The sequence below is a fragment of the Oxyura jamaicensis genome, chromosome 1 (assembly GCF_011077185.1).
Source record: "Oxyura jamaicensis isolate SHBP4307 breed ruddy duck chromosome 1, BPBGC_Ojam_1.0, whole genome shotgun sequence".
Lineage (NCBI taxonomy): Eukaryota > Metazoa > Chordata > Aves > Anseriformes > Anatidae > Oxyura > Oxyura jamaicensis.
The window spans coordinates 73,631,122-73,656,499 of NC_048893.1; the positions used below are offsets into that span (position 1 = coordinate 73,631,122).

A 25,378-nucleotide genomic window follows, 5' to 3' on the forward strand; every position below is an offset into this window, starting at 1 on the left:
ACAAAAACAAGTTACCAAACATCAGCAGCTCTGCAGCATTTGCCTCTGTAGGGTTTATTCCCTGTGGAACACGTGAAGGAATCGGAGGTCACCAAAACCACACACACAAGTAAAAAGCTCACATGTGCAGCAAAGTAAGACCACGCACAGAGTAGTTTCCATAAAGTAATAATTTGATAAGGTGATAAGTTGTATGAGAACTTCCAGAGCAGAGGCGCTCAGTCACTCAGTGACTGCTTGGTGCAGGAGGGGATGTTCACAGGTCTGCCAGCACAGACAGCAGCTGCGTCCTTAGGTGATGAGTTCCTCGCTACCGAGCAATGAAAACCTGCTGAGACCCGCTCTGTGCATGGGGCTGAAACTGCCCCTGAACAAATGCTGCCAAAAGCCAACTAAGAAAAGCTGGAGAAAGGTGTGAGAAAGCAGAGCTGGTACCTTGTTTCTCTCTCTTCGTGCTGGATAATTAGGTTGCTGTAGAAGTTCTCCAGCGTAAGCTTGGCCACCGTCACTCTCTCCCGGGTGTGACTGCTCATGGGAAAGGATGTTGTAGTCCCTGCAGTCATCGCCATGGTAACATGCACTGAAACAGAGCACATCAAATAATTATTCACTTGGAAAAAAAAATGGGTATGTATACTTATCTCCTACTCTCCGTCTCCAAAATCTTAGACGCTACAGAAATCACAGGAAAATGTGACGCTACAGAAATCACTGGTTAGCTAGGCGATAATGGTCTCCACCAGGCACGGTGGGCTCTCCAGGAGGTCGGTACACACCCAGACCGACTGCCCGTTAAAGAATGCAGCGGTTCAGGTCACCGGATGCAGGGAGTGTCAGAGCCTGCTGCTGCCATCGGCGGGAGGCAGAGACGCTGCATGCGTGAGGTGCGAGCAGGTGGATGACCTGATCCGCATGGTGGCGGAGCTCAAGGAGGAGGTGGAGAGGTTGAGGGCCATCAGGGAGTGTGAGCGGGAGATAGACTGGTGGAGTAACTCCCTGCAGGGCCTCAAGGAGAGGTACCGGGCTGAGACACCCCAAATGGGGGTGGAGCCCCTGCCTTGTCGCCGTCGGGCAGAGGGAGGGGATCTGGGAGTTGAGGAGGAATGGAGACAGGTCCCTGCTCGACATGGCAGGCGATGCCCTCCCCTTCCGGCCCCACCTTCCCAGGTGCCCTTACACAACAGGTTTGAGGCCCTGGAGACTGAGAGATCAACAGCAACTGAGGAAGAGGTAGAAAGTGTTCCCAGGAGGATGCCTAGGGCGAGGAGGTCGACTCCACGCCTCAGGACTGCCTCCATCAAGAAAGAAAGAAGGGTGATTGTTGTGGGAGACTCTTTCCTTAGGGGAACAGAGGGCCCTATTTGTCGGCCTGACCCTACCCGTAGGGAAGTCTGCTGCCTGCCTGGGGCCAGGGTCAGGGACGTTGCCAGGAAGCTTCCCAACCTGGTACGCCCCTCTGATTATTATCCTCTTCTGATAGTCCAGGCGGGCAGTGACGACACTGAAGACAGAATCCTGAAGGCAATCAAAAGAGACTTTAGGGGGCTGGGACGGTTAGTGGACGGAGCGGGAGTGCAGGTAGTGCTTTCGTCCATCCCTACGGTGACAGGGAGGGGTACGGAGAGGACCAGGAAAGCCCACCTGTTAAACACGTGGCTCCGGGGCTGGTGCCAACGCAGAGATCTTGGGTTTTTCGACCATGGGGCAGTTTATTCAGCACCTGGTCTGATGGCCGTAGACGGGTCCCTATCCTTTAGGGGAAAAAGGATCCTTGGCCAGGAGCTGGCGGGGCTCATTCATAGGGCTTTAAACTAGGTAAGAAGGGGGATGGGGGTGAAGCAAGGATTGTTGGAGCTGTGCCAGGGGGAACAATAGCAAGGCCGGGGAATAAGGTAATGGCCCAGCTGAAGTGCATCTACACCAATGCACGCAGCATGGGTAACAAACAGGAGGAGCTGGAAGCCATTGTGCAGCGGGCAGGCTACGACTTGGTTGCCATCACGGAAACGTGGTGGGACCATTCTCATGACTGGAGTGCTGCAATGACTGGCTATAAACTCTTCAGAAGGGACAGGCAGCACAGAAGGGGTGGTGGAGTGGCTCTCTATATTAGAGAGTGTTTTGATGTTGTAGAACTCGAGGCTAGGAATGACAAGATTGAGTCCCTTTGGGTTAGGATCGGCAGGGACAACAAGGCTAGTGTCCTGGTCGGGGTCTGCTATAGACCGCCGAACCAGGATGAGGAGACGGATGAGGAGTTCTACAGGCAGCTGACAGAAGTTGCGAAATCTTCAGAGCTTGTACTCGTGGGGTACTTCAACTTCCCTGACATATCCTGGAAGCACAACACAGCCCAGAGAAAGCAGTCTAGGAGGTTTCTGGAGAAAGTGGAAGATAGCTTCCTGATGCAGCTGATTAGTGAGCCTACCAGGGGTGGTGCCCCGCTAGACCTTCTCTTCACAAACAGAGAAGGACTGGTGGAGGATTTGATTGTCGGGAGCTGTCTTGGGCAGAGTGACCACGAAATGGTGGAGTTCACTATTCTTGGCGAGGCCAGGAAGGGAACCAGTAAAACCACTGTACTGGACTTCCGGAGAGCTGACTTTGGGCTGCTCAGGACACTGGTTGGTAGAGTCCCTTGGGAGGCCGTTCTGAAGGGCAGAGGGGTCCAGGAAGGCTGGGCGCTCTTCAAGAGGCAAATCCTAATGGCGCAGGAGCGGTCTGTTCCCATGTGCCCAAAGATGAGCCAGCGGGGAAGAAGACCAGCCTGGCTGAACAGAGAACTGTGGCTTGAGCTTAGGAGAAAAAAGAGGGTTTATAATCTTTGGAAAAGTGGGCAGGCCACTAGGGAGGACTATAAGGATGTAGCGAGGCTGTGCAGGGACAAAATTAGGAAGGCCAAAGCTCATCTGGAGCTCAATCTGGCTACTGCCGTTAAAGATAACAAAAAACGCTTTTATAAATACATCAACACAAAAAGGAGGACAAAGGAGAATCTCCATCCTTTACTGGATGCAGGGGGAAACTTAGTTACAAGAGATGAGGAAAAGGCGGAGGTGCTCAATGCCTTCTTTGCCTCAGTCTTTAGCGGCAATACCGGTTGTTCTCTGGATTCCCAGTACCCTGAGCTGGTGGAAGGGGATGGGGAGCAGGATGTGGCCCTCACCATCCACGAAGAACTGGTTGGTGACCTGCTACGGCACTTGGATGTGCACACGTCGATGGGGCCGAATGGGATCCACCCGAGGGTACTGAGAGAACTGGCAGAGGAGCTGGCCAAGCCACTATCCATCATTTATCAGCAGTCCTGGCTATCGGGGGAGGTCCCAGCTGACTGGCGGCTAGCAAATGTGACGCCCATCTACAAGAAGGGCCGGAGGGCTGACCCGGGGAACTACAGGCCTGTCAGTTTGACCTCAGTACCAGGGAAGCTCATGGAGCAGATCCTCTTGGGAGTCATCATGCGGCACTTGAAGGGCAAGCAGGCGATCAGGCCCAGTCAGCATGCGTTTATGGAAGGCAGGTCCTGCTTGACAAACCTGATCTCCTTCTATGACAAAGTGTCGCGCTGGGTGGACGAGGGAAAGGCTGTGGATGTGGTCTACCTTGACTTCAGCAAGGCTTTTGACACCGTCTCCCACAGCATTCTCCTCAAGAAACTGGCTGCTCTTGGCTTAGACTGGCACACGCTTCGTTGGGTTAGAAACTGGCTGGATAGCCGGGCCCAAAGAGTCGTGGTAAATGGAGTCAAGTCCAGTTGGAGGCCGGTCACTAGTGGCGTTCCCCAGGGCTCGGTGCTGGGGCCGGTCCTCTTTAACATCTTCATCAATGATCTGGACGAGGGCATTGAGTGCACCCTCAGTAAGTTTGCAGATGACACCTAGTTAGGTGCGTGTGTCGATCTGCTCGAGGGTAGAAAGGCTCTGCAGGAGGATCTGGATAGGCTCCACCGATGGGCTGAGGTCAACTGCATGAAGTTTAACAAGGCCAAGTGCCGGGTCCTGCACCTGGGGCGTAATAACCCCAAGCAGAGCTACAGGCTGGGAGATGAGTGGTTGGAGAGCTGCCAGGCGGAGAAGGACCTGGGAGTGATAGTGGACAGTCGGCTGAATATGAGCCAGCAGTGTGCTCAGGTGGCCAAGAAGGCCAACAGCACCCTGGCTTGTATCAGAAATAGTGTGACCAGCAGGGCTAGGGAGGTGATTGTCCCCCTGTACTCGGCTCTGGTGAGGCTGCACCTCGAGTACTGTGTTCAGTTTTGGGCCCCTCGCTACAAGAAGGACATGGAGGTGCTTGAGCGGGTCCAAAGAAGGGCGACGAAGCTGGTGAGGGGCCTGGAGAACAAGTCCTACGAGGAGCGGCTGAAGGAGCTGGGCTTATTCAGCCTGGAGAAGAGGAGGCTCAAGGGCGACCTTATTGCTCTCTACAGATACCTTAAAGGAGGCTGTAGAGAGGTGGGGGTTGGCCTGTTCTCCCACGTGCCTGGTGACAGGACGAGGGGGAATGGGCTAAAGTTGCGCCAGGGGAGTTTTAGGTTAGATGTTAGGAAGAGCTTCTTTACTGAAAGGGTTGTGAGGCATTGGAACAGGCTGCCCAGGGAGGTGGTGGAGTCACCATCCCTGGAAGTCTTCAAAAGACGTTTAGATGTAGAGCTTAGGGATATGGTTTAGTGGGGACTGTTAGTGTTAGGTTAGAGGTTGGACTCGATGATCTTGAGGTCTCTTCCAACCTAGAAATTCTGTGATTCTGTGATTCTGTGAAAAGCACTGTTCTTTATATATAAGAAACTCCATTAAAAACAAACAAACAAACAAACAAAACCACTGTTTTATAAAACTATCCCAAGTTACCAGGACTTACTACCCACTCCTACCCACTCTCTAACACAAAACAAAACAAAAAAAAACCCCACCCCATGTTGGGAAAATGTACCTCTGGTGGGCTTGAGCCCAGCCTGGGGGAAGGAAGAGATGGCAGAGCATGGAAAGTAAAAGAAAGAAGCAAGAGGACGTGGCGGCTCCCACAGCTGGATGTGCAGGATGGCTTCGTGGCATCTTCAGACTCCACAAATGCTAAGTACTGCCAGAAGGACAGGATAAGTGAACAAAAATCCTGACCCTATCCAGAGAAGACTTAAAGAATATCTATCCCATTTCTTAGAATTCAAAAGCAGCTCAACAAAATTGCACATGGACAGTTGGTGAATTTTAGAAAGTATCACATCAAATACTGGCATATCACCATATCTTAAATAGAAAACTTCTTTTTTTTTTTTTTTTTTTTTTTTTTTTTTAAGCAACAGCCAACCAGCAAGAATGGAAAATTCTTCCCCACCACAAGAACATAAGGCAACCAGCATTTCGGTTTAACTCATTTACAGCTTACCCCTGTGCCACACTGACAACCAGATGAGGGCTTTCTGGAGCACCCGATCTTTACAGAACTCCCTGTGCCAGAAGAACCCTTTTAATGCAGGGCAAAAGCATCTCAGGGCAGTCCCAAGTCCCTTGCAGCTGACGAAGGTGAAAAGAAAAAGTCAACAAGAGGAACAAAACACAGCATGTCCTAGGAGGACTCATGCCCTACCTGAATGTGGGCTGAGGCACACCAGCAGAGCTGCTGCTCCACCACAGAGGGGAGCCACAAATAACAGCACCTCTGCCCAACATTTCTTTGCTCAAGGTGTTTTATTATTATTATATTTTTTATTATTATTTTGAAAAACTAACCAAAAGTAAATACACTTCCTTTTTTTAAAAAAAAAATTTTTTTTTTTTTCTCTCTTTTTTTTTTTTTAATGTAACCCTTCTAATTTCACCAGGGTATTTTGAAGAAGACAAACCTTAAATTAGTTTTATGATCTTCAGGCAGCCCTTAATACCTTTTAAGGTAAAATAATTAAAAGTTTCATACAGAAGTAGACTTGCATTTCTACATCATACAGGAATTAAATGTCTTTTTTTTTTTTTCTTTTTTTCTTTTATTTTCTTTGTTTTGGATGTGCTGGCTACTCTCTGTGAGGACAGCACATTATCTTGTGAATTTTTAATTGAATTTGGGGTGACAATAAAATATTTGTTGCCAGAAATGCAGCTGCTGTGTCACAAATAAAGGCTTTTTATAATGTTGTATGGCTATTACTTTAACCATATTGTATTTTGGAGTGTGCAAGGTGCTGGAGCTCTGAGAATACAAATGGATCTCCCCACACACGTGCAAGGAGGTTTTAATAGCACTACAGCTACTTTATGATGACGCAGATCTTTCTTTTTTTTAATCATTATTTACTCTGCTTCAATCTTCTACTAGAGAAAATGAGTGCTGTCAACTGCCAGTAGCCGTCACTGAAAAGTCAGGGGCTACGTTCTCCATACAAAAACATCCTCATGCTGGACACTATTCCAAAAGTTAGGGAACTTTGCTGCACTCTCCCTATTGAGTCTGTTCTCCTACATTACACTCCCTTTCTTCCTTGATAGGTGGGAAAGATAAATATAAAAACAGGTATCTGAGAGCAAAATATAAAATAGGTATCTGAGAGCAAAACTGGCAGCATGCCGACACACCCAAATTAAACAAGTGCTGAACACACACCACGATTAAATTATTTCAAGAAATTATCTAAAAAGTAAAAACTTGCCTTCTGATGGTTTTGCAGTGTCAAGGGAGTGTAGCATTAGCCCAGGTTCGGAATGGATTAACCTTTACTTAAGGTAAAGCATGCCCTAGCATCAGCAGGCAACAGGCTGTTTACCATTTGTATGCCTCCTGTTCCTGGTAGGACAGAACAACACTGCAGTTTTGTTTCCCATTAATGTGTTTTCCCTGTGCTCCTATACTTGCAAATGCCGATGCTAGCAAAGAGTGAATCTAAGTCAGTTGATTTTATTAAGCCTGTAAAAAGGAGATAACAGATCTGGCACCAGCACACCCCACTATTTATAGCAGGGCTGAACTTCACTGTGATGCTACGGTAAGAAAACACAGAAGAGAACCCAACCAGTAACCCAGTGAGCTCAGAGAAAGCTCTTGATCCACAGGTCGTGCACAGCTCCCCACCATACCACAGCACAAGCCCACTAGGACAGGAGGGAGACAGCCACAGGAGCGTGGGCTGCCTGTACTCCATGTGGCCTCACGTGCCCCAGTGACCCTGAAGCTCTGCCAGGTGAGGAGGGATGAAGGCAGCTGACATTCGCTCTCCTTGTGGTTGGTGCCTGGCCCTAGATGGCTGCTAGTTGGTGTGGAAGTAAGTGGAAAAGGGCCAGAGGTGGCAGGACACCCAATGTGCTCAGCAAACCCTATTCAATTCACAACAGAGAAAACCTCTTTGTTCTTTTTCCTCCTACCTCTCTGCTTGCACTAACCAACCCCAAAACAAAGCACAAATCTGCATCCCAAACAAAATACACAGTTGGGAGCAATCAAGTAAAATCTTTTAGTATGACCTTTGTAAACAGCTGATGCTGGAGGGGGTGGAAAGAAGAGGCTTCAAAGTTTCATTGCCTGAACATTGCTTTTACTGACCTCACCATGTTAATGCGAACATTTTGAAGAGGTGCCACCCACAGCTCTTGGAAACGCCCTCAGAAACTGATTAACCCACCCCAACTCACGTAATTTGGCAGAGCAGCACCATTCTCCTCTTGCTGCAGACTGGCACTGCACTGGGCTCCCCAGACCACAAGAAGGTCACACAAGCTGACCAGGCGCACTCGGCTGCAACTCCTCTCCCTGGCAAAGACCGAAGGCCTTTCTGAAGGGCCTATTGCTTTGGAAAAAATGATATGCCACAGGCTCTGAATGAGAGAGACATCAAAACAATCTAATCAACAGGAGATGCTGTGCTGTGTTTGGCCTGCGGGACAAGACCTTGGAGCTGCCAAGAGCAGAGGAGCCGTATGTGTTCTTTGGCCCAGGATCCAGGTTCATATCATCTGAACAAATAAATGGACAAATTCCCAGCACAAGACTTTCTCCCAGTGCCTGGTCTGCTCATCAGCTAGCCCCTATGGCAGGGACTGGCTGTCTCCTTCCTGGTGAAAAATGCTGCTTGGCCCAAGCGTATATATTTATTCGCTTTACTCTGAGATACTTTCTAACTGGAAAGTAAAGACAGGCCAAGCAGCAGCTACTACAACTTCAGCCTCTGCTCCTATCTAGCATGGCAACTCTACGACAAGATTGATTTTCCTGACAGTGTCACCACCACTGGAAATCTAGCTTCTGCTGCACAACTGGTAACTCAAAACTCACATCCTTTCCAGGAGGCTTCTTGGCAGCTCCCAGCCTGTCAGCAGTGTTTTCATATTAGACTCTCAGATTAATGCTCTGGTTAATTAAAGCAAAACATCAGAAGCATCCAATCCCATGTACTAGTAACAACTCAGAAGGGGAAAGATGGAAGAAGTCAAGGCCCCTGGAGATCCATTCTCCCCTAAAGGAAATGCTTGGCACTCAACTGGGATCATTTTCTAATCAAGAGGGGATGAAGACACAAAATCCAAGCCTCTTGCATGTGGTCTCACGCTTTCACAGCTCCCACCTGGGACACTTGGAGCTGAGGGAGGGCACAGAGCTATCACCTGCCAGGGAAACATGAAGTTCCACACTTCTTCATTTTAGAGCCTATTTTTACTTATCCAGATGTGCTACAAGGTGTGAAGAAATTTACTTTATTACCCTATGCCTTACTTTCCAGCCTGCAAACATGGAGCAAAAGGACAGGGATGTGGAGTAGACAGCATAACCCTAACACTTTATATCACCAAACATTTGAACTGTACATGACTGTTCACCATCACTACCTCAATTAAGGACAGCTACCTCCCTCCAGAAAAGACAGAGAAGTCAATCATTTCAGATCCTTCTGACATTCTGCTGACCTTTCACATTTACCTTTTTAAGTGACCTTTTCATTTCAGTGAGAAAATGAATACGTGACCACGTTCTACAAGCAGTGAGAACTAAAGCCAATCGTTCCATGAAGAATGCTGCTTGCCTTATTAGGGCGTTCACATCTCTCAAGATACTACAGCAACCAATATGATCAGCTTTTGCTCTCTTACACAGACAGACAGGAGAAAAGCAAACTTGTGCAAGCCAGTCAGGGACAGTGTCACGACTGGGTTTTGCTTCCACAAGACTGGCTCTGAAGATGCCAACCTCCTTCCAGGCAGGTTTCCTGCACTTACACATTATATCATATAATTTGGTTTTACTATCACATTAATCTGGATCCACTGTATCAACTCAATCTGGATCCAAGTCCCACAAAGGAAATATTTTTATTCTTGAAACCATGCATACAGCATAACCATACATCAGCCCAACAGTAAGTTTACTCCAGACTCATTACTAAATGTGTACTTAAGTTACTGAGCAAACAGCACAATTCTTTTGGAGACAAAAGTATGCATTTCTCCACATGACAGCGCTATGATGCCTACTGCATGCCGCTGGGTCTCTGACACTGATTTGAAACATAAAGCTATGTATGTGTTCAATGGCATAGTGAACGCCAGCCCCTTCTCTCAAAACAGCCATGCCACTTCACAGTAAGGCTGATAATGATTGTCATTTATATACTCAAGCATGCTCCTAACCCCAGAAATTAGGAAGCCAGTTCCCTACTGCAGTAAAAATGTTAAAACTGCAAAGTTTATAAAAGTTTCCATTTACGCTCCCAGGGAATTTGGCTCTTTAGTGAAAGCCTCTGGGTAAGGGAGATATTGACACTCATTTCTGCCTTCCAAAGATCTCATTTTCTCTGCATAACACATTTTGTTACTCAACTTTCTCCTGACATGAAGCATGCAAATGGCATTTTCAAGAACTATAAACTAATAGAGACACAGTTTTGGTGTAAGATCTATTCCAAAGTAAATGCACACAGCTCAACACAGTGGTTACCTTCAGAAATGCCAGTTACCACCACCGTGTGTAGTACTGGAGCTCTTCTGGATGAGAAGCCAGGGAGCACTCTGGCTTAATGCTCTGGTTAATGCTGCTTGGCTCTGTACAAGCTACACAGCAAAGCAGGCAGCAAAACTGGGCACTAAAACCACTGGTGACTGGAATTATACTTAAAAAATAAAGTGCTACCTGGGAAGGCAGAACGGATACAGCAAGGATGGATGTCTGAGCACCAGCCCTGCTGACTCCAAATTGTTCAGATTCCGCTAAAGAGACAGAATATTTATATACGTGTATACAAAAAAAACCAACCCACCGTACACAAATAACTGCATGATTCACTCCAAAAGGCAGTGGGCAGGGACAGATAAATGCAACAAGCAGCCAAAGGCTCAGCTGGACGAGGTGGTGTGACACAGCAGCCGGAGAGGGGAGGAGCACCAGCTGGAGCAGCAGCTGCCCAGGCTCTGTGGGCGACTTGTGGAGCACACAGCTGTGCATACTGGGAGCTGATATGCACACAGGAAGCATGGATAAAAGTGTCGTGGGACAGCTGGTAGCTCCAATGATTGGACAGAAGGAGAAAGTGGTCATACTGTGTTAACAGCCCTGAAGGAAAAGGACTTTCTGTGCTATGGGTTCTGGTAGCACAAATTTGGCAATTGTGTCGTGCCTGTTTTCACCATCCCATTGTTTACAATGAACCTCCTCCCAGAGAAGTTCTCTGCCTTCTTTTCCTACAACCCTTTTGGAATCCACTTCCGAAGCTTTTCAGAAACCTCCAGAAACACACAAAACACTACAGAGTCCTGAAGTCTTGGGACAGCAAGCAAACAGGAACTACCCTGCTACTGCCATCTCTGGGCCAGTATTTTTCAATTCTTGGAGCCAGATCTTAATGCTTATGTTATCACTAAACAAAGATTGCCACCATCAAAATAGAGTCTTGCCCAAAGATTTTTTAATCAGCGTAAGTGAACTTCAATTCAGTGAGTTTTGATGTTAGTATTCTTTTTTTTCTGGCATCTGGGTGACGCTAGCTGCGCTACTGCTGTTACTGAAGTTCATTGTTATTAGACCAGTGTGTTTGCCGAGCACTGCTCTGGGATATGTTTTGGAAAGGAAAATATATTGTTCCTACATAATTTATGTTTTCAGTAGTATTACAATTTACAAGCCTCTATTTTATTAAATATACTACCTGAAGGAGGCAACATTCCCTGCCAAATACAACAAATCAGATACTTCACACACAGATTTTTCTTCTTCAGTGTTATAGCCAAAAGCAGATCTTTTTGACATCCTCTGGCTTTTAGTGCAGTCCCCATGTGAGAAGGGAAAATGAAATGCAAAACTGCAATATGCCTCACTAACACGTTAGCATTTCTTTTACCTAATTTATTTACTTCATTTCCTTTAGTTTATTATTCATTCCCAACTCACGTTATGTTCAGTAAGTTTTGCTTCTTTAAAGTTACAGCGTGAATTACATTTGTTCTATTTAAAGCAGCACTAAGAAGCAGGTTAAAATTAGCTCCATCAGAACAGGCTCTGCTATTTAAAAGCAAGAGATACTCAAATGTTTTAGCCATTTTAAGTCATTCTCACTTTCCCCACAGAGCACCCGCACAAGCTGCCCCTCGTAGCTGCGGCTGAACCCCGCAACTGGCCTGGTCCCAGCTGACAGAGAGAAGAGTGGTGCTCCCAGTGCCTGACTGCCATGAAAAAAACATATGGAGATGTTGGCAGATGTGCAGAACATGGGGCTGGGGATATGTGATGAACCCATGGCTGCTGCCCTGCCAGGAAACCCAGGGGACCTTGGGGCCGGTGTTTGGCTCCAGCACAGCTCCTCCTTGGGCAGGCTCCTAACACTACAAACCCCACCTGCAGCCAAGTGCAAAGAAAGGGCTCAAAGCAGGTGAAAATCCCTCCAAAATGAAGGCAGCAAAGGCCCCAGTTGTATATTCACTCCAAGCTGGCGTTAGCCAGTGCTGTTTCTGAAAGAAGCTGTCCCACTTTGCATCCATCCATCTCCTCATTTCTCTCCTAATGCCACTCAGTGATCCATGCCAGCATGAGAGGTGGCATAACCTGGACGGAGTGCTGGGGCTCCCAGCGCCTCTCTTGAAACATCTTGGTGAGGTGGGTTTTGCCAGCATTGGTTGTGAAAGCCCATCGGTCCCTGGGCCAGGGCCTTCAGTGCCTCCAGCCCAGCATGCCTGAAAGCCTTGTTTTTACAATGTGCCTCACCAAAATTAATCTCACAAATGGTTACAACACACCTATGGTAATGATAAGGAAGTATTTCCTAATATGGAATAAAAACTGAATATTGGAGTTCCACTGCACTCCAGGATTTCCTACTATTCAACCAAGGAGAGCAGCACAAGACTCCTGTCAACACCCGCCTGTGATTCAGTCCTGCTCTACTTCCAGCAAGCAGCAAGCAAGACCCACAAATGGAAATTCCTTTCCCTGACAGGAAAAGATACTGGGTGGGTAATACTGCGTGTATATATACAAAAATATATACATTTATGGCATGCATTTATGGGTGTATATATAAACTAGGCATATATAGAAACATATATGCACATTCGCAAAAATACTTTTGATGTGAAAATTATAGCTTCAGCTTTCACTGATAATGGGAGACAAACAGCTCCGTCCCACAGTTAATGATACAACCTTCAGACATCCTGGTCTTAGAGCATTGGACCTTGGCACTGAATGACTGCAGTAAGTATTTTCATGAGCTCAGTCTTTCCAAAAAACTCACTCTAACTTCTTTACAGGAGGTCTTTTTCAGACAACAATCCAAACTTTTGGGCTTTAATACTCATTAAAACCACTGTGCACATGGCTGCAAGACAGACAAACACACTCACCCCATTAACCTCAGGTAGAGGGGGAAAAACAGAGAGGTTATACGTCTGCTCGGTCAAGAAGGACAGACAGCCAGGGCACAGAGCGGCTACCCTCGCTGCTCCATCTTCCAAAGAGTGCTCCAAACAGGAGGCCAGCTTTGTGCAGAGCCCCAGGGGCTCAGCATGGCAGGTCTCAGCACAGCACATGATGGGGGAACCAGACCGGCAGTGCCATGCAGGCCTCCCTCTCTGCCAGGGCCAACAAGGGAAATCAGCAGTATGCTGAAAAGCTAACAGTGCTGTGCAATGGAATGGTATTTCAGGGTTGGCTTTAGCTTACTGCCATCTTTTCTCTCTCTTGATTCTCCCCAGGTTCCAATATGGTATAGATCTTTGTCCTCAAAGAAGACCTGCGTGGTTGTAGACACTTCTACCTTCTGAAGTAAGTGCATTCATCTGCACTTAAGCATTTTGTCAGTTTATAGCAAGTACTTGTATCCAGACATATTCAAGAAAACCTTGTTTTAAGACCTGCTAAATTAATTTCCTCACACAACATCTTGCTGCAATGTTTTGGATCATGAAATAATTATGGACAGAGCAAGAGCAATACTTTTAGAGGTCACTGACCAGAACTCTGCTTCCTCCTTGGTTAATTACTGGTTTTCTTGATAAAAGTATACTCAGGTCCAATGAAAGATATGTTCCACTTCAAAACACACACAGCTGTCTGAAAATGTATTTCAGTCACAGTAGATTTCTCCAGGTCTGGCTCTTTAATGGCCAAGATGCACAACTTGAGAAAGTAGTAAAGAGTAAGAGATGGTTCTAATATGACACCTGCATAAAGTTTCCTTGAAATTGTAATATGTTTTCAGCTTTGAGCCAAGAAACTCAACTCTTTAATTTTAGGGATGCTATGAAGCCTTTCTATTTTCTAAGGAGTTTAGGGAGGCAGGAGCAGAGAGGGGCTTTACCTTTGGGAACTAGGAGGGATTTTTGTATTGGACTGTATGGCAGGAGAAGAGGGTGAGTATGACAGTAAGAAAAGAAAGAAAAGATTTGCACCTAGGTGAAAGATGATGAGGTTTGTGATGGGCATTAGTTTCCTGTGGAAGGTCATTCTCCAGTTGTGGCCTGGGAAAGCTCATTCAAAATGGGTGGAGTTTTCCATTAACTTAATCTTAGAGATTCAATTCAATTATCTGGTTTCCTAGTTAAAGGACAAGATAAGCAAGAGCAGGGTGTGGGTGGGCAAAAACTCTCACCATATCCAGATGCAATAGAAAGTGAGTGGGAAAAGGACCAGAGGATATGCTTATTGGCTTAGGTTTCTAAAATATATTGAGGCTGTAGTATATCTGCTACACCACAGTTAAACGTGCAAAAATGGGCAAATTTACAGATTTAAAAAAGAAAAAAAAGAAAGAATCTAATTTCACATGCTTTCAAAATCAAATTGATTATGACAAGAATAAGAGAACAAGATGACAACCTCTCTAGGAAGGAGCCTTTCCTACCAATAACGCTTTCAAAAGTGTCTAGCAGCATGTCCCAGGGATAAAGCATGCTCTCAGCAGCTGAGAAAAGGACCGAGGCTCATCAGTAAGGAGCACTCTTCATGCAGCATAGGTCACAAATATGAAGGTATGGGCTTCATAGGAAGGCAGAAGGAAAAGCAACTCCCAAGTTCCTGCAGAACAGCTCACTGCTACTTTTCAACGTGCAAGTCTCTACTGCCCTATAAGGTGACTAAGGTGACTTAATTTCTTTATCCATCAAGTGGAGACGAAGACAACTGGAGTTACCTGTAGGAAACCTGAAGGGAAATGCTAACTCAGTGTCAACAAAGTATAAAGATGGAGACCAATGGAGTGGCAAATAAAGGTCTTCCAGGCAGTGATCTGCACTGCTTGACGAGTTGGATACAACCAGCTATTTCCCATAAATAGTAACCAAGACAGAAAACCCAAATAAGCTCTAGGAAGAATGAGATCATTTCCACTTTTGAAAAATTATTTAATGCTGACATTTCTTATGGGAATTGGGCCCCGGGCACAAGGCGCTTACACAGACAGGACAGAAGTTGCTGCCAAGTTCTGTTTCCAGGAGTGTCAATGCAGGTCTCTGAATTGGTTCTTGGAGAGAGAAAGAGAAAGGTCCTCCTCTCTCCCCCTGCAGCATTCTTTATTGATCCTTCCCATCCTGGCCACACATTCCCACCATATTCCTGATACTGCAGCAGTTCTAAGGTACTGTCCATCTCCACACCCCTGGAAAAGGGAGATCTTCCTTTCATAACATCCGTGAGCTGGTTTGTCCCAACCTCCAACTACACAACTGCCAAATCCAGCGAAAGGGGAGTAATGAAGCACATGAATTAGGCGCAGAGAAGAAAGGGAATGAAGGGCTCTGTCCATTCTGCAGGCACCTAAATTTGGACTACATCCAAGCAGGGTTTGGATATACCTGTGGCAGCAGAAGGACAGGACTGTCCATTCTCCCTGTGGCCAGTCACATCAACAGGCTACGGGTTTCATGCCATACCCTAACTGCAACAACTGTTAAAAAGAGGTTAACTCTCCAGTGACCCATGTTCTTTTTGCACCAGGTTTTGCTGTCTCCATTTGGAAACAGGCTGGAGTGGACAGCTTTGCGAAGATTTCAAAAGAGGCTGTGGCAGCTTTCTCACACCCCCTTTACTTCAAGCTGCATCAATACAGAATACAATTCGTTTGATTCATTTGGTTTTGATGGAAATGATCACGGTGAGGCTAATGAACAGCTGAACACCTATCCTCTATATGGTATATCAAAGGCTGCACCCTTCATGAATAACCCTGGCTAAATTTACTAGAAATCCTTCCTGGTCTTCATATGTGACACTTCTGCTTGCGTTAGCAGCCTCACTGAGTGCTCCTCCTGGAATGCCACTTGGCTCTGGTATGATGAACAAAGCCCATTGTTGACAAGCATTTTCAAGTACCAACACTGACATGGACCACATGTCTACACTATGCAGAAGAGAGATACATACTTTGTGCTTGAATTTGAATTATTTTATGAGTACCCAAGAATGCTGAGAGCAAAGTCCAGTACCTCATTTACAGTAAAACACAGGAATATCCACCTTAAGGCCCTCTCTAATTTCTCACTCATTCCTTAATGCATTTCCTCTCATTCTACTCCACAACTCTACCAGAAGAGTTATCAGCCAAGGCATCCCTAACACATCCCCAAAAGTTACTTGAGGTAGACAAATCTTTCAGCAGAATAAATGCACATTAAATTCCTGGCATTCAGCAATGATGCAAGTGTTTAAATTGTGAATATTTTGACATTTCTGTTTCTAGTAGTAGATGATGTATATACAGAGGAAGGATGCTCTTGTGGTTACAGGACAGGGAACTGCATCAAGTAAAACAGAATCCAAATCATCTGTTATTTCCCATGCACTAAAACAAAACCTACAGGAAAACAACAACAACAACAACAACAAAAACTACAAAGGGTGTGCCTCAGTTACCCTATGTGAGAACAGACACATCATTCCTGTATTTAGCAGGTCACATTAGGAGGCTTAATGATTTCATACACACAAAGAGCCTGGACACTTAGGAGAAAAGATGCTGGAGTATTAGTGTTTTTATTTATGCATTCTGAAAATACATTATTTCAGCTGCCCCCAGAACTCATGAGGCATGCAAACCCTTCCTTGTCACTGCATTTCTCTGAGCTTTCCATTTGATCAGACTGGAGAAACAGTTAACTACTACTAACGACTGCAGAAGAGGCATTAATCCTTATGTCATGGGTAGGAAGGGTGTGTGGCAAGATATGCAAGGGAGATGTTTTTCAGCGCTCCATGGACTGGGCCAAAGTCTCATTCTGATTTTGGAAATTGGAGGAAATATACAGGGAGAAGGAAATAGAACAAAAAAATGTTAGTATACTGCAAGTGGCCAGGTTTGGTGATGACATTTCCAAGTAGAGCTATTCTCACCCTTGGCTAAGTGTTGCTGTTATGAATCCAACTGAAAGCATTCATTTGAGTGAGTCCCCAGTCAATGTTTACACATTCTGTTCCTCATTGCAAATAACATTAATCAGCCGTCTTTTAAAGTACTGATAAATGGACATTTGGAAAGTTCTACCAGTTTCCAGGTAAAGCCCCAGGAATATACATAATATCAATAATATAGTTTGTCACATTGATACAACACAGGGTAAGACAGTACTTTTAACTTCACAAATCACTGGGATGCAGCTGCTCTGTAATATTCTCTTCACTTCTGAAAATATAAAAGACACTAAAAAAGGAGTTTAATAATGTAGCGTTAGTATAGAAACAGAAATATTTATATTTGTGATCCTTTGGGTGATTAATAAAAATAGCAATAGCTTCAATTGAGTCTTGAAACATATTTCACCTGCACCTGTATACAAAAAAGAAAGCCAAGTACAATCCCTTACTTTAGAAATAATCCTAGCAGTCAGAAAAGGTCTGTGCAAAAAGCAGAACTTTTTATTCCATACATCGTGCCCCAGTTGATACTGAGCCTAGCCTAGTTGCCTAATAAAAATATCACTACTCTCCCCAGGTCTAAGATGGTAACACTAGGACTGGAGCAGGATCTAGAAGCTAGGGTTTTCATTGTTTTTTGTTTGTTTGTTGTTTGTTTTTGTCCATCCCCTTGAGTAAAATCTTATTAAATAAATCATTAATAATATAAATAATAGAAACTTCAGCAAATCCTGAAAGCACAGGTCAGCTGCAGTGCTGGATTGCCCGAAGCTGCAAAGGTCTCTTCAGGTTGTTACCAAGCCTCAAGCTGCTTTCCTCTCCTTTGGGATATTTCTCTCGTTAATAATGCCAGAAAACATCTTCCAATTAATCAGAGCTGCAGGCCTTATTCTGCTTCCCTGTGTGATGTACCTGCCTTCCAGCTTTCAAGAAAACTGTATTTTGCCCCTTTAAAGTATTTTCTATCCAAATCTTGAGGTTACTTTGAAAACTAACAACAACAAACAACGACAACAACAACCACAAAACATTTTGTAAAGCAATTTATCAGTAGAATCATTGCTAATTATGAAGAAAAGTAAATGAACATGGGCTCAGTCCTGGAAGGGCTTCAAAGATACATGAGCAAGGGAAGAATTTGACCAGAGAATCCTGTCTTGGAGCAGTGTCTACAGCAGATTAGGGAACAGAGCCCTTCCAACTCCAATTATTCAGCAGTAATAATAATAGTAATACCTCCAAAATAACCTACAGGCTTACATACCACTCTCCACGTGTAGTTTTATGAAATCAGATTGTTCTGATATGTTGAGATGAGGAAACCTAGGCACAACAAAATTAATCAGACTAGCCCAAAAACCCAGTAGCTAAGTCCAGTGCTTCTCAATACCCATCACAATCATTCCCGTGTCAGATACACCCAGTATCACTACCTGCAATTCCTTCTGCTTTTCTCATCTACAGCATCATCAATTTATACAAATACCACATATTTTTAAATGCTATGAGAAGAACAAAAAATGTCTCTAGCTGATTATCTTAAGATTTTAAACAAGCAAACAGACCAATTAGCAGCACCATATCAGCATTTGAAGCAAAAAGCATAGTTTATATAACCCAAAGGAAGATCTAAGGAATGGAATTGTAGCTTTAGTCCTGCCTCTCACTTTCAGTTTAGTATTACAGTCAGATCAGGTCAGCATTGAGGAAAAGCAAGCTGTTCCTCTGGCAAGCCTTCACACGGGCATATATTTGAAAAACAAAGTTTGTACACTTCAGGAAAACAACAGGGTTTATGGAATCCTATTTTTAGGGCTATGAAGATGGTGAACGGGTCTAGAGGGCAAGATGTACGAGGAGCAGCTGAGTTCCCTTGGTTTGTTCAGCCCAGAGCAGAAGAGGCTGAGGGGAGGCCTCATGGTGACCTGCAGCTCTCTCACGAGGGGAGCGGAGGAGTAGGTGCTGAGCTCTCCTCTCTGGGGAAAGCGACAGGACCCAAGGGAATGGCATGGAGCTGGGACAGGGAAGGGTTAGGCTGGGTGTTAGGAAAAGGTTCTGCACCCAGAGGGTGGTTGGGTACTGGGACAGACTCCCCAGGGCAGTGGTCACAGCACCAAGCCTGATGGAGTTCAAGAAGATTTTGGACAACACTCTCAGTTTTTTGGGTGGTCCTGAGCAGAGCCAGAAGTTGGACTTGATCCTTGTGGGTCCCTTCCACAGCCTATGATTCTATTCTATGAATACTAAATGGTACAATGAACTATGGGAAAAAAGTAGAATTACACAAGGAAACAGGAAAAAAAGGCTGAGAACAAAGCCCATTTGACCTGAGCCCCGGGTTTTTCAGAGGTGCAACTGCAGAGGTGCTGTGCCTGCTTACGCACGTTTGCACTGGGCCCTGGGGCTTTTGCAGCTGCTGTGGAGGAAGCACATTCTGGAGAATAACCAACATATTCTGACTATGCTGTTGGCAAAACAAAAGGAGTCTGTGATGTTACAAGTTTTCACATGCACCTGCAGGGAGGTTTTAGCAAGGTGAGACCCGCAGATTTTATAACTGTTGAAATTTCTGTGCCATAGGACACTACTCAGCAGTCACATTCACAAAGCAGTCAGGAGCATATACGTGCATCCAGGGCTGCACAACTGCAGGGCCTCTGGGGCCTACTTGTAGCCATCTTCTTCTCCTGAAAAACGTGATAGCCTTTGTTCTAACAGCTCTAATGGCAGGGTGTGAAAAGAGTCACCTCCACAGGAGGTAGAGGCAAACATCTCCTAAGGCAGCTCTGCTCAGAGGAATCCCCTTCTGAAAGGGCTGTTTTCATCTCCACTGCCTACAGAGGTAGGTTAGGATGACTAACTGGCTTGGATATGCAACTTCTAAGCACTCATCTAAGGGCAGATGAATTCTGCCTGGCAGCTGATACAATGCCAGCCCTCTGTGTGATAATGGTACCTGGAATTAATCTTTAAATTCAGAAAATTGCTTCTCCTGATTCTCTCAAAAGCCTGTAACTGTTGGTCACATAACAGGTTTCTCAAACACTTTCAGAAACCCAGCAATCAAACAGGAGTTCAGCAGCAAATGGGCATGACTTACAGTTAAAATATGTTCTAAGGGCCAAAATTATGCAAACAAATTAGATGGCCTCCCTGCCCAATCCCCATCTCTACCGCAGAGCAGCAGCGGAACTGAGCAACTGTCTCTACTGCAGATACACACAGCTCCCAACAAACCTAAGAGAACTGGAATCCAACTGTGGTTTGAGCATCTTGTCATTTTTATATACTTTAATTCTGGGCACCTCATAGCAAAAATATTCTTCACAAAGAAAAATGACAAAAATCTGAAGCTGTCTATACAGAGTTTGCTAAAAATATCTCTTTGGAGACATCCTTTGCCAAATAAGTGCCAAAACTTCAAAGGCTGAATTATAATGTTGAAATATTTGTAATGCATATTTGTTATGTTTCTTGTGGAGAATGGCTGGCAGTCAGAGATGGCGTCTTTCAGCTCTAAGACTTAGTCCAGGCAATAACTGGAAGTAGCTCTTTGGTGGCTTACGTGAAATGAGTCAATGGATTTGCGTCCAGCTCTCAATAAATTAGGAACCACATCACAAAAGCATCTGTAAGAGACACCTCCTTTGTTAATACCATTTTAAAGGCCAAGGACTGAATAAGGTAGGAAAAATGAGTTATCCTCCCTCAAAATAGTATGTTCCTTCAAAACATTAATTGCTTTTACTGAGCATCTTTTGTGAAAGTATGTCAGGGTCTTTTATCTACTAAGGTAATCATTTATTTAAGAAATATACATAAACCCACACTTTCTCAGTCGGAAAAACCAAGACCTGCTGACTTTCATCATGCTACAGCCATGAAAAAGGAAGGCCAGACAGGAATATTCCCATCCCACATGCTAACTGCATTTCTCATTTCCAGAGCCAACAAAAGTTTAACAGCTCCCACGTATTTTTCTTTAAGAAAATGTAGCATACAAATATAGTCTCTCCTTGACTAAATTGCTCAATTCCAAGGGTACATGTCATTATCAATTTTGGCCTAGTCTCCTGTCAGAAAGGGGGCATGAAGCAAATAATCCAAACTTAGAACACTCAGAAAGACATACAGTACGGTAAACTCCTTTAAGAGTAATTTTAAGAGGAGACAAACAGTACAGGATCAAATGCTTTGATCACGAACATCTATCTTAATTTTCTGTAATAAAACCCCATGCCCCGGGAAAGCATTGTGTAAATCCCAGTTAATTAAATTTGCTAGAATTCAGAGCAATAGTTTTGGAAAAAGAATCAACCAGTAACTGATTAGTAACTAATCTGAACTCTGTTGCATTCAGATAACATAAGGTAATTGAACGTAAACACAGTTAATATTAGGATACTGGTGCTGCTTTGTAAATTTTGAGATGCCAATTGAGAGAAAATAATGCATCTCATTCAAAGAAGATGAAAGCTTTCTGAATTTTGGTGCTCTGTAAACATCTACAGAACTGATTGAATTATGCCCGTGAAATATGCAGGGTCAAATGTGGTCAGTACATCAAAGAGCACAGGATCTTCCAGAATTGAAAAAGCACTTATAAAGAGATCCTGGTATATTCCAGTATTCTCCCTCTGCCTGTCACTTCAAAATGTCCCTGGTATCCAGAACACAGGCTGGATTATCCTTTGTCAGTCCTCTCTCCCTCAAAGTTGATGAGAATCATACCACCTAATCCAGTATGGGAAATGGATTTAGATTCACATCAACCATAGAAGGTTCTTGCTTAGAAGTAGCATTGACTAAGAAAGCAAAAAATCCAAGAGTTACAAAGAACCTTGTGTTTATTGGTGCATTTGTCATTAGCAAATATTAATTTTGATACCACTGATCTGGAAAGCCATTAGAATGCATTCAGTGCGGCATCACTGTAAAAAGTAGGGTTAGCTAAACTTCACTTAGTCCTGCACTCTTGGTCAAACACAAACTACATTCCTGATCTAGCCACATAAAAGATGGGGAACAAGCATAAGCAGGTGCAGCACTTGTTATACAAGCAAGAAATCCCCTATTTCCCTTGCTGGATATACAAATATGATAGGAGCCTACTCCTGTGACTTCACCTTGTAAATCAGATGCTTTGTTGACAAGATGATCACCACCCTTGAATAGGAAGGAAGCTGCACCCTAAGCACAGATTCAAATGTTCCAGACAGAAGTCTGGCCTTCCATCCAAGACAAATATGGGATTTATTCTGCACTGCTCTTACTGTGGTTTATTAGTTTGCAGTACGTGGAGATGATTTACTTTACAGTTCAAAGAGAACTGAGGAGGGTGGATCTCACTTAACCACTTTTTTCTTTGCAGTAAAATGCAGCCTTGCTTTGACAGCCAGAAGAAGGAGGGAAAGCACTTAGATTCCACACAGACAGAAGAAAATTTCATCATGCAGCTACAGTCTTATGAGCCAGTAAGTGATGTTGTTTGCACCTCTGTGAGAGCATATTTAAGAAAGGGAAAAAAAAAGCTACTGCTACACAGCAGCTGGGAGAGAGAGAAGAATGAGAAACAGCCTTGCAGGCACCAAGGTCAGTGAAGGAGGGGGAGAGGTGCTCCAGGCGCCGGAGCAGAAGTCCCCTGCGGCCTGTGGTGAGGACCATAGTGAAGCAGGCTGTCCCCCTGCAGCCCATGGAGTACCACGGTGGAGCAGGGTTCCACACCACAGCCCATGGAAGAGACCACCATGGAGCAAGTGGGCCTGCACTGAGAGAGGCCTGTGGAGGACCCCTACCAGAGCAGATTCTGGGCCTGACCTGTAGCCCACCGAGGAGACTATGCAGGAGTAGGTGACCTGGCAGGAGCTGCTGCCTGTGGGGGACCCAGTCTGAAGCAGTGTGCTCCTGATGGATGGACCCCATGGTACAGACCCGTATCTGGAGCAGTTCTTGACAAGCTGTTGCCTGTGGGAAGCCCATGCAGAATCAGTTTGGGAAGGAGCTGGTTAGAGCTGCACCACAGCAAGTCAAATTGAATGTCCACCCTGAAACTAACAGCACCATCAGAGGGATTGAACGTATCAGTACAGTGCTCATTTTGCACTCCTCATCATGACAAAGCTCTGAGCAGTAAGTCTTAGAAAACAAGAGCACACATGGTTGTTCCTGTCACAGGAAATTTTGATGCAAGTGAACTTGCATCTAAATTGCATCCCAGGTGTTACAATCATCCCTCTGGGAACACAAAGATTTACATACTCAAACTGATTAGCTGGTAGACACAGTGCAGTCCTCACCTGCACAGCTCCATCCTTTTACATTACTACACCAGCAAACTTGAAAGCCAAATTTTAATCCTGCACACTTTTTCTCCTATAACACTCTCTTAACTACATGGCCTCAAATTTGGAGACAACTCTCCATTTCTTTGTGCACCTGGGGCTCAGGGGAACTTCAGTGAGTTTCTTCCTGTGGAAGGGATGGACAAACACCGCCTGTAAACAGTGCTAATGACTGAGAAACAGAGCTTGTTAAGTGGTGCATGCTATAACATAGGAAAGAAGCTGAAAAGATTTCCATTGTCTTTGAAGGCTTGCCAGCAGGGCTTGAAGATCTAAAGCATGCCACTTTGTTCTGCTCCCTCCAACTTTATCATTGGATCATGAAAAACAGAAAAGGTAAGGAAATCAGAAAGAGATGACTTAACAGGGTAAGGAAGGAATGTCCTTCTCCACCCCCCGCTTCATCTTCTAACCCACAACAGCTGATTTTGTTTTTCTAGATCTTTCCCTTTGATCAAGAAGTTAGCCTTTTCAGTTTTTTTCTTAAATCAACTATTTCTAACCATAATGTTACCATTTCCCATTGAGTACTTACATTAAAGCACAGACTCTGGCTGTACAGATAGGAGCATAAGGATAAAAAAAAATGCAGAACCCCTCAAGCTCAATCAAACTGGCAGCAGAGACAAGATTGCTTACCACAACCTTTTAGAGAAGGTAGGATAGATCACCTGTAATTCATTTTCTTACCTGAAACTATTTCTGAAGATAAGTATACTTAACACCACTGTTCATTACAACTTAGGGATTTCCAAACCATGGTCCACAGGCACCGTCAGCAGTGTGTGAATGGTCAGTGGGACAGGAAGTTTGGGGATTTTGGTTCTTCTTTAAATCAAAGGCATATGATGGTCTCCGAGTGTGTTGTGGGTTGACAATAGACCACAGTTCGCTGAACTCGAGAACCACAGCCTCAGCTTCTCTTGTTCTCTAACTGCTCCATGGCTTGCATAACTCAACCTCAGCAATTGCGATAGCAGTCAGATTCAGCTGAATGATACCAGGAGGACCTTTATTTGACTTCAGTTTCATACATGTCTCTTCTAAGCAGATATTAAACGTCAGTTATACTCATGTTTTGCACTACATACACGTAGTTATTCCCCCACCCTCTCATCACTAGATGTGTTTGATGTAACGTCCATGTTCTGCACTTTGTGCTTTTCAAACACTTCAAAGAGACAGTCTCTGCTCCATCAATTTTCTACTTCACTTAGCGTCATTTTCTCTGACTTCTGGCTCACTCATTTTTTACTAGGAATAATTCAAAGCATAAACAATTTACAGGAGATTATTCCAGGTGTTTTAAAAATATTTCAATATTTTATAAAGAAAAAAAAAGGTTTACAAAGTTTAATTTTAAGGGAATAGCAATTGACATCATCTACTTGGACTTACACAAAGCATTGGACACTGTTCCCCATGATATCCTTGTCTCTAAGTTGGAAGATGTGGATTTGATGGATAGACCACTCAGTGGATAAAGAATTGGATGGTTTCACTCAGGAAGTTGTAGTCAACGGCTCAGTACCCAACTGGAGTCCAGTGACAAGTGGCATTTCTCAGGGGTCAGTACTGGGACTGGTGCTGTTTAACATCTTTGTCAGTGCCATGGTCAGTGAAATTGAATGCACTCTCAGCAAGTGTGCTGATGACACCAAGGTGTGAGGTGCAGTTGACACTCTGGAGGGAAGGGATGCTATCCAGAGGGATCTGGACAGGCCTAAGAGGTGGGCCTATGTGAACCTCATGAAGTTCAACAAGGCCAAGTGCAAGGTCCTGCACCTGGGCCAGGGCAATCCCAAGTACAAATACAGCATGGCCAGCAGGAAGAAGGAGGTGATTCTCCCCCTCTGCTCCGCTCTCGTGAGACCCCACCTAGAGGACTGCGTTCAGCTCTGCAGCCCCCAGCACAAGAAGGAGATGGACCTGTTTAAGCGAGTACAGAGGAGGGCCACAAGGATGATCAACAGCCTGGAGCACCTCTCCCGTGAAGAAAGGCTGAGGGAGTTGGGGGTGTTCAGCCTGGAGAAGAGAAGGCTCTGGGGAGATCTTACAGTGATCTTCCAGTACCTACAGGGGGCCTACAGGAAAGATGGAGAAGGACTCTTTGTCAATGTGCATAGTGATAGGACAAGGGGTAACTGCTTTAAACTAAAAGACGATAAGTTTAGACTAGATATTAGGAAGAAATTCTTCACTCAGAGGGTGGCAAGGCACTGGCACAG

At 44.8% G+C, this 25,378-nt stretch overlaps 1 protein-coding gene and 1 long non-coding RNA gene across 3 annotated transcripts in view; one reads left to right on the plus strand and one right to left on the minus strand.

Moving 5' to 3' along the window:
- Positions 1-25,378, minus strand: part of STK38L (serine/threonine kinase 38 like) — a 50,110-nt gene that overhangs the window by 19,284 nt on the left and 5,448 nt on the right. Inside the window, exons 2-3 of one of the 2 annotated variants that reach the window (XM_035321402.1) lie at positions 7,350-7,356; positions 436-580 (exon numbers count right to left, since the gene is read on the minus strand). In XM_035321402.1, the coding sequence (XP_035177293.1) occupies positions 436-569 (134 nt within the window). In that variant the 5' untranslated portion in view covers positions 570-580; positions 7,350-7,356. Of the gene's footprint in view, positions 1-435; positions 581-7,349; positions 7,357-25,378 lie in introns of those variants that run through there. The other variant, XM_035321397.1, reaches the window with a different exon arrangement.
- On the plus strand, positions 559-4,895 carry LOC118164201. Its single transcript, XR_004749370.1, has 2 exons — positions 559-693; positions 4,765-4,895. It is a non-coding gene; the product is annotated as an uncharacterized LOC118164201 (long non-coding RNA).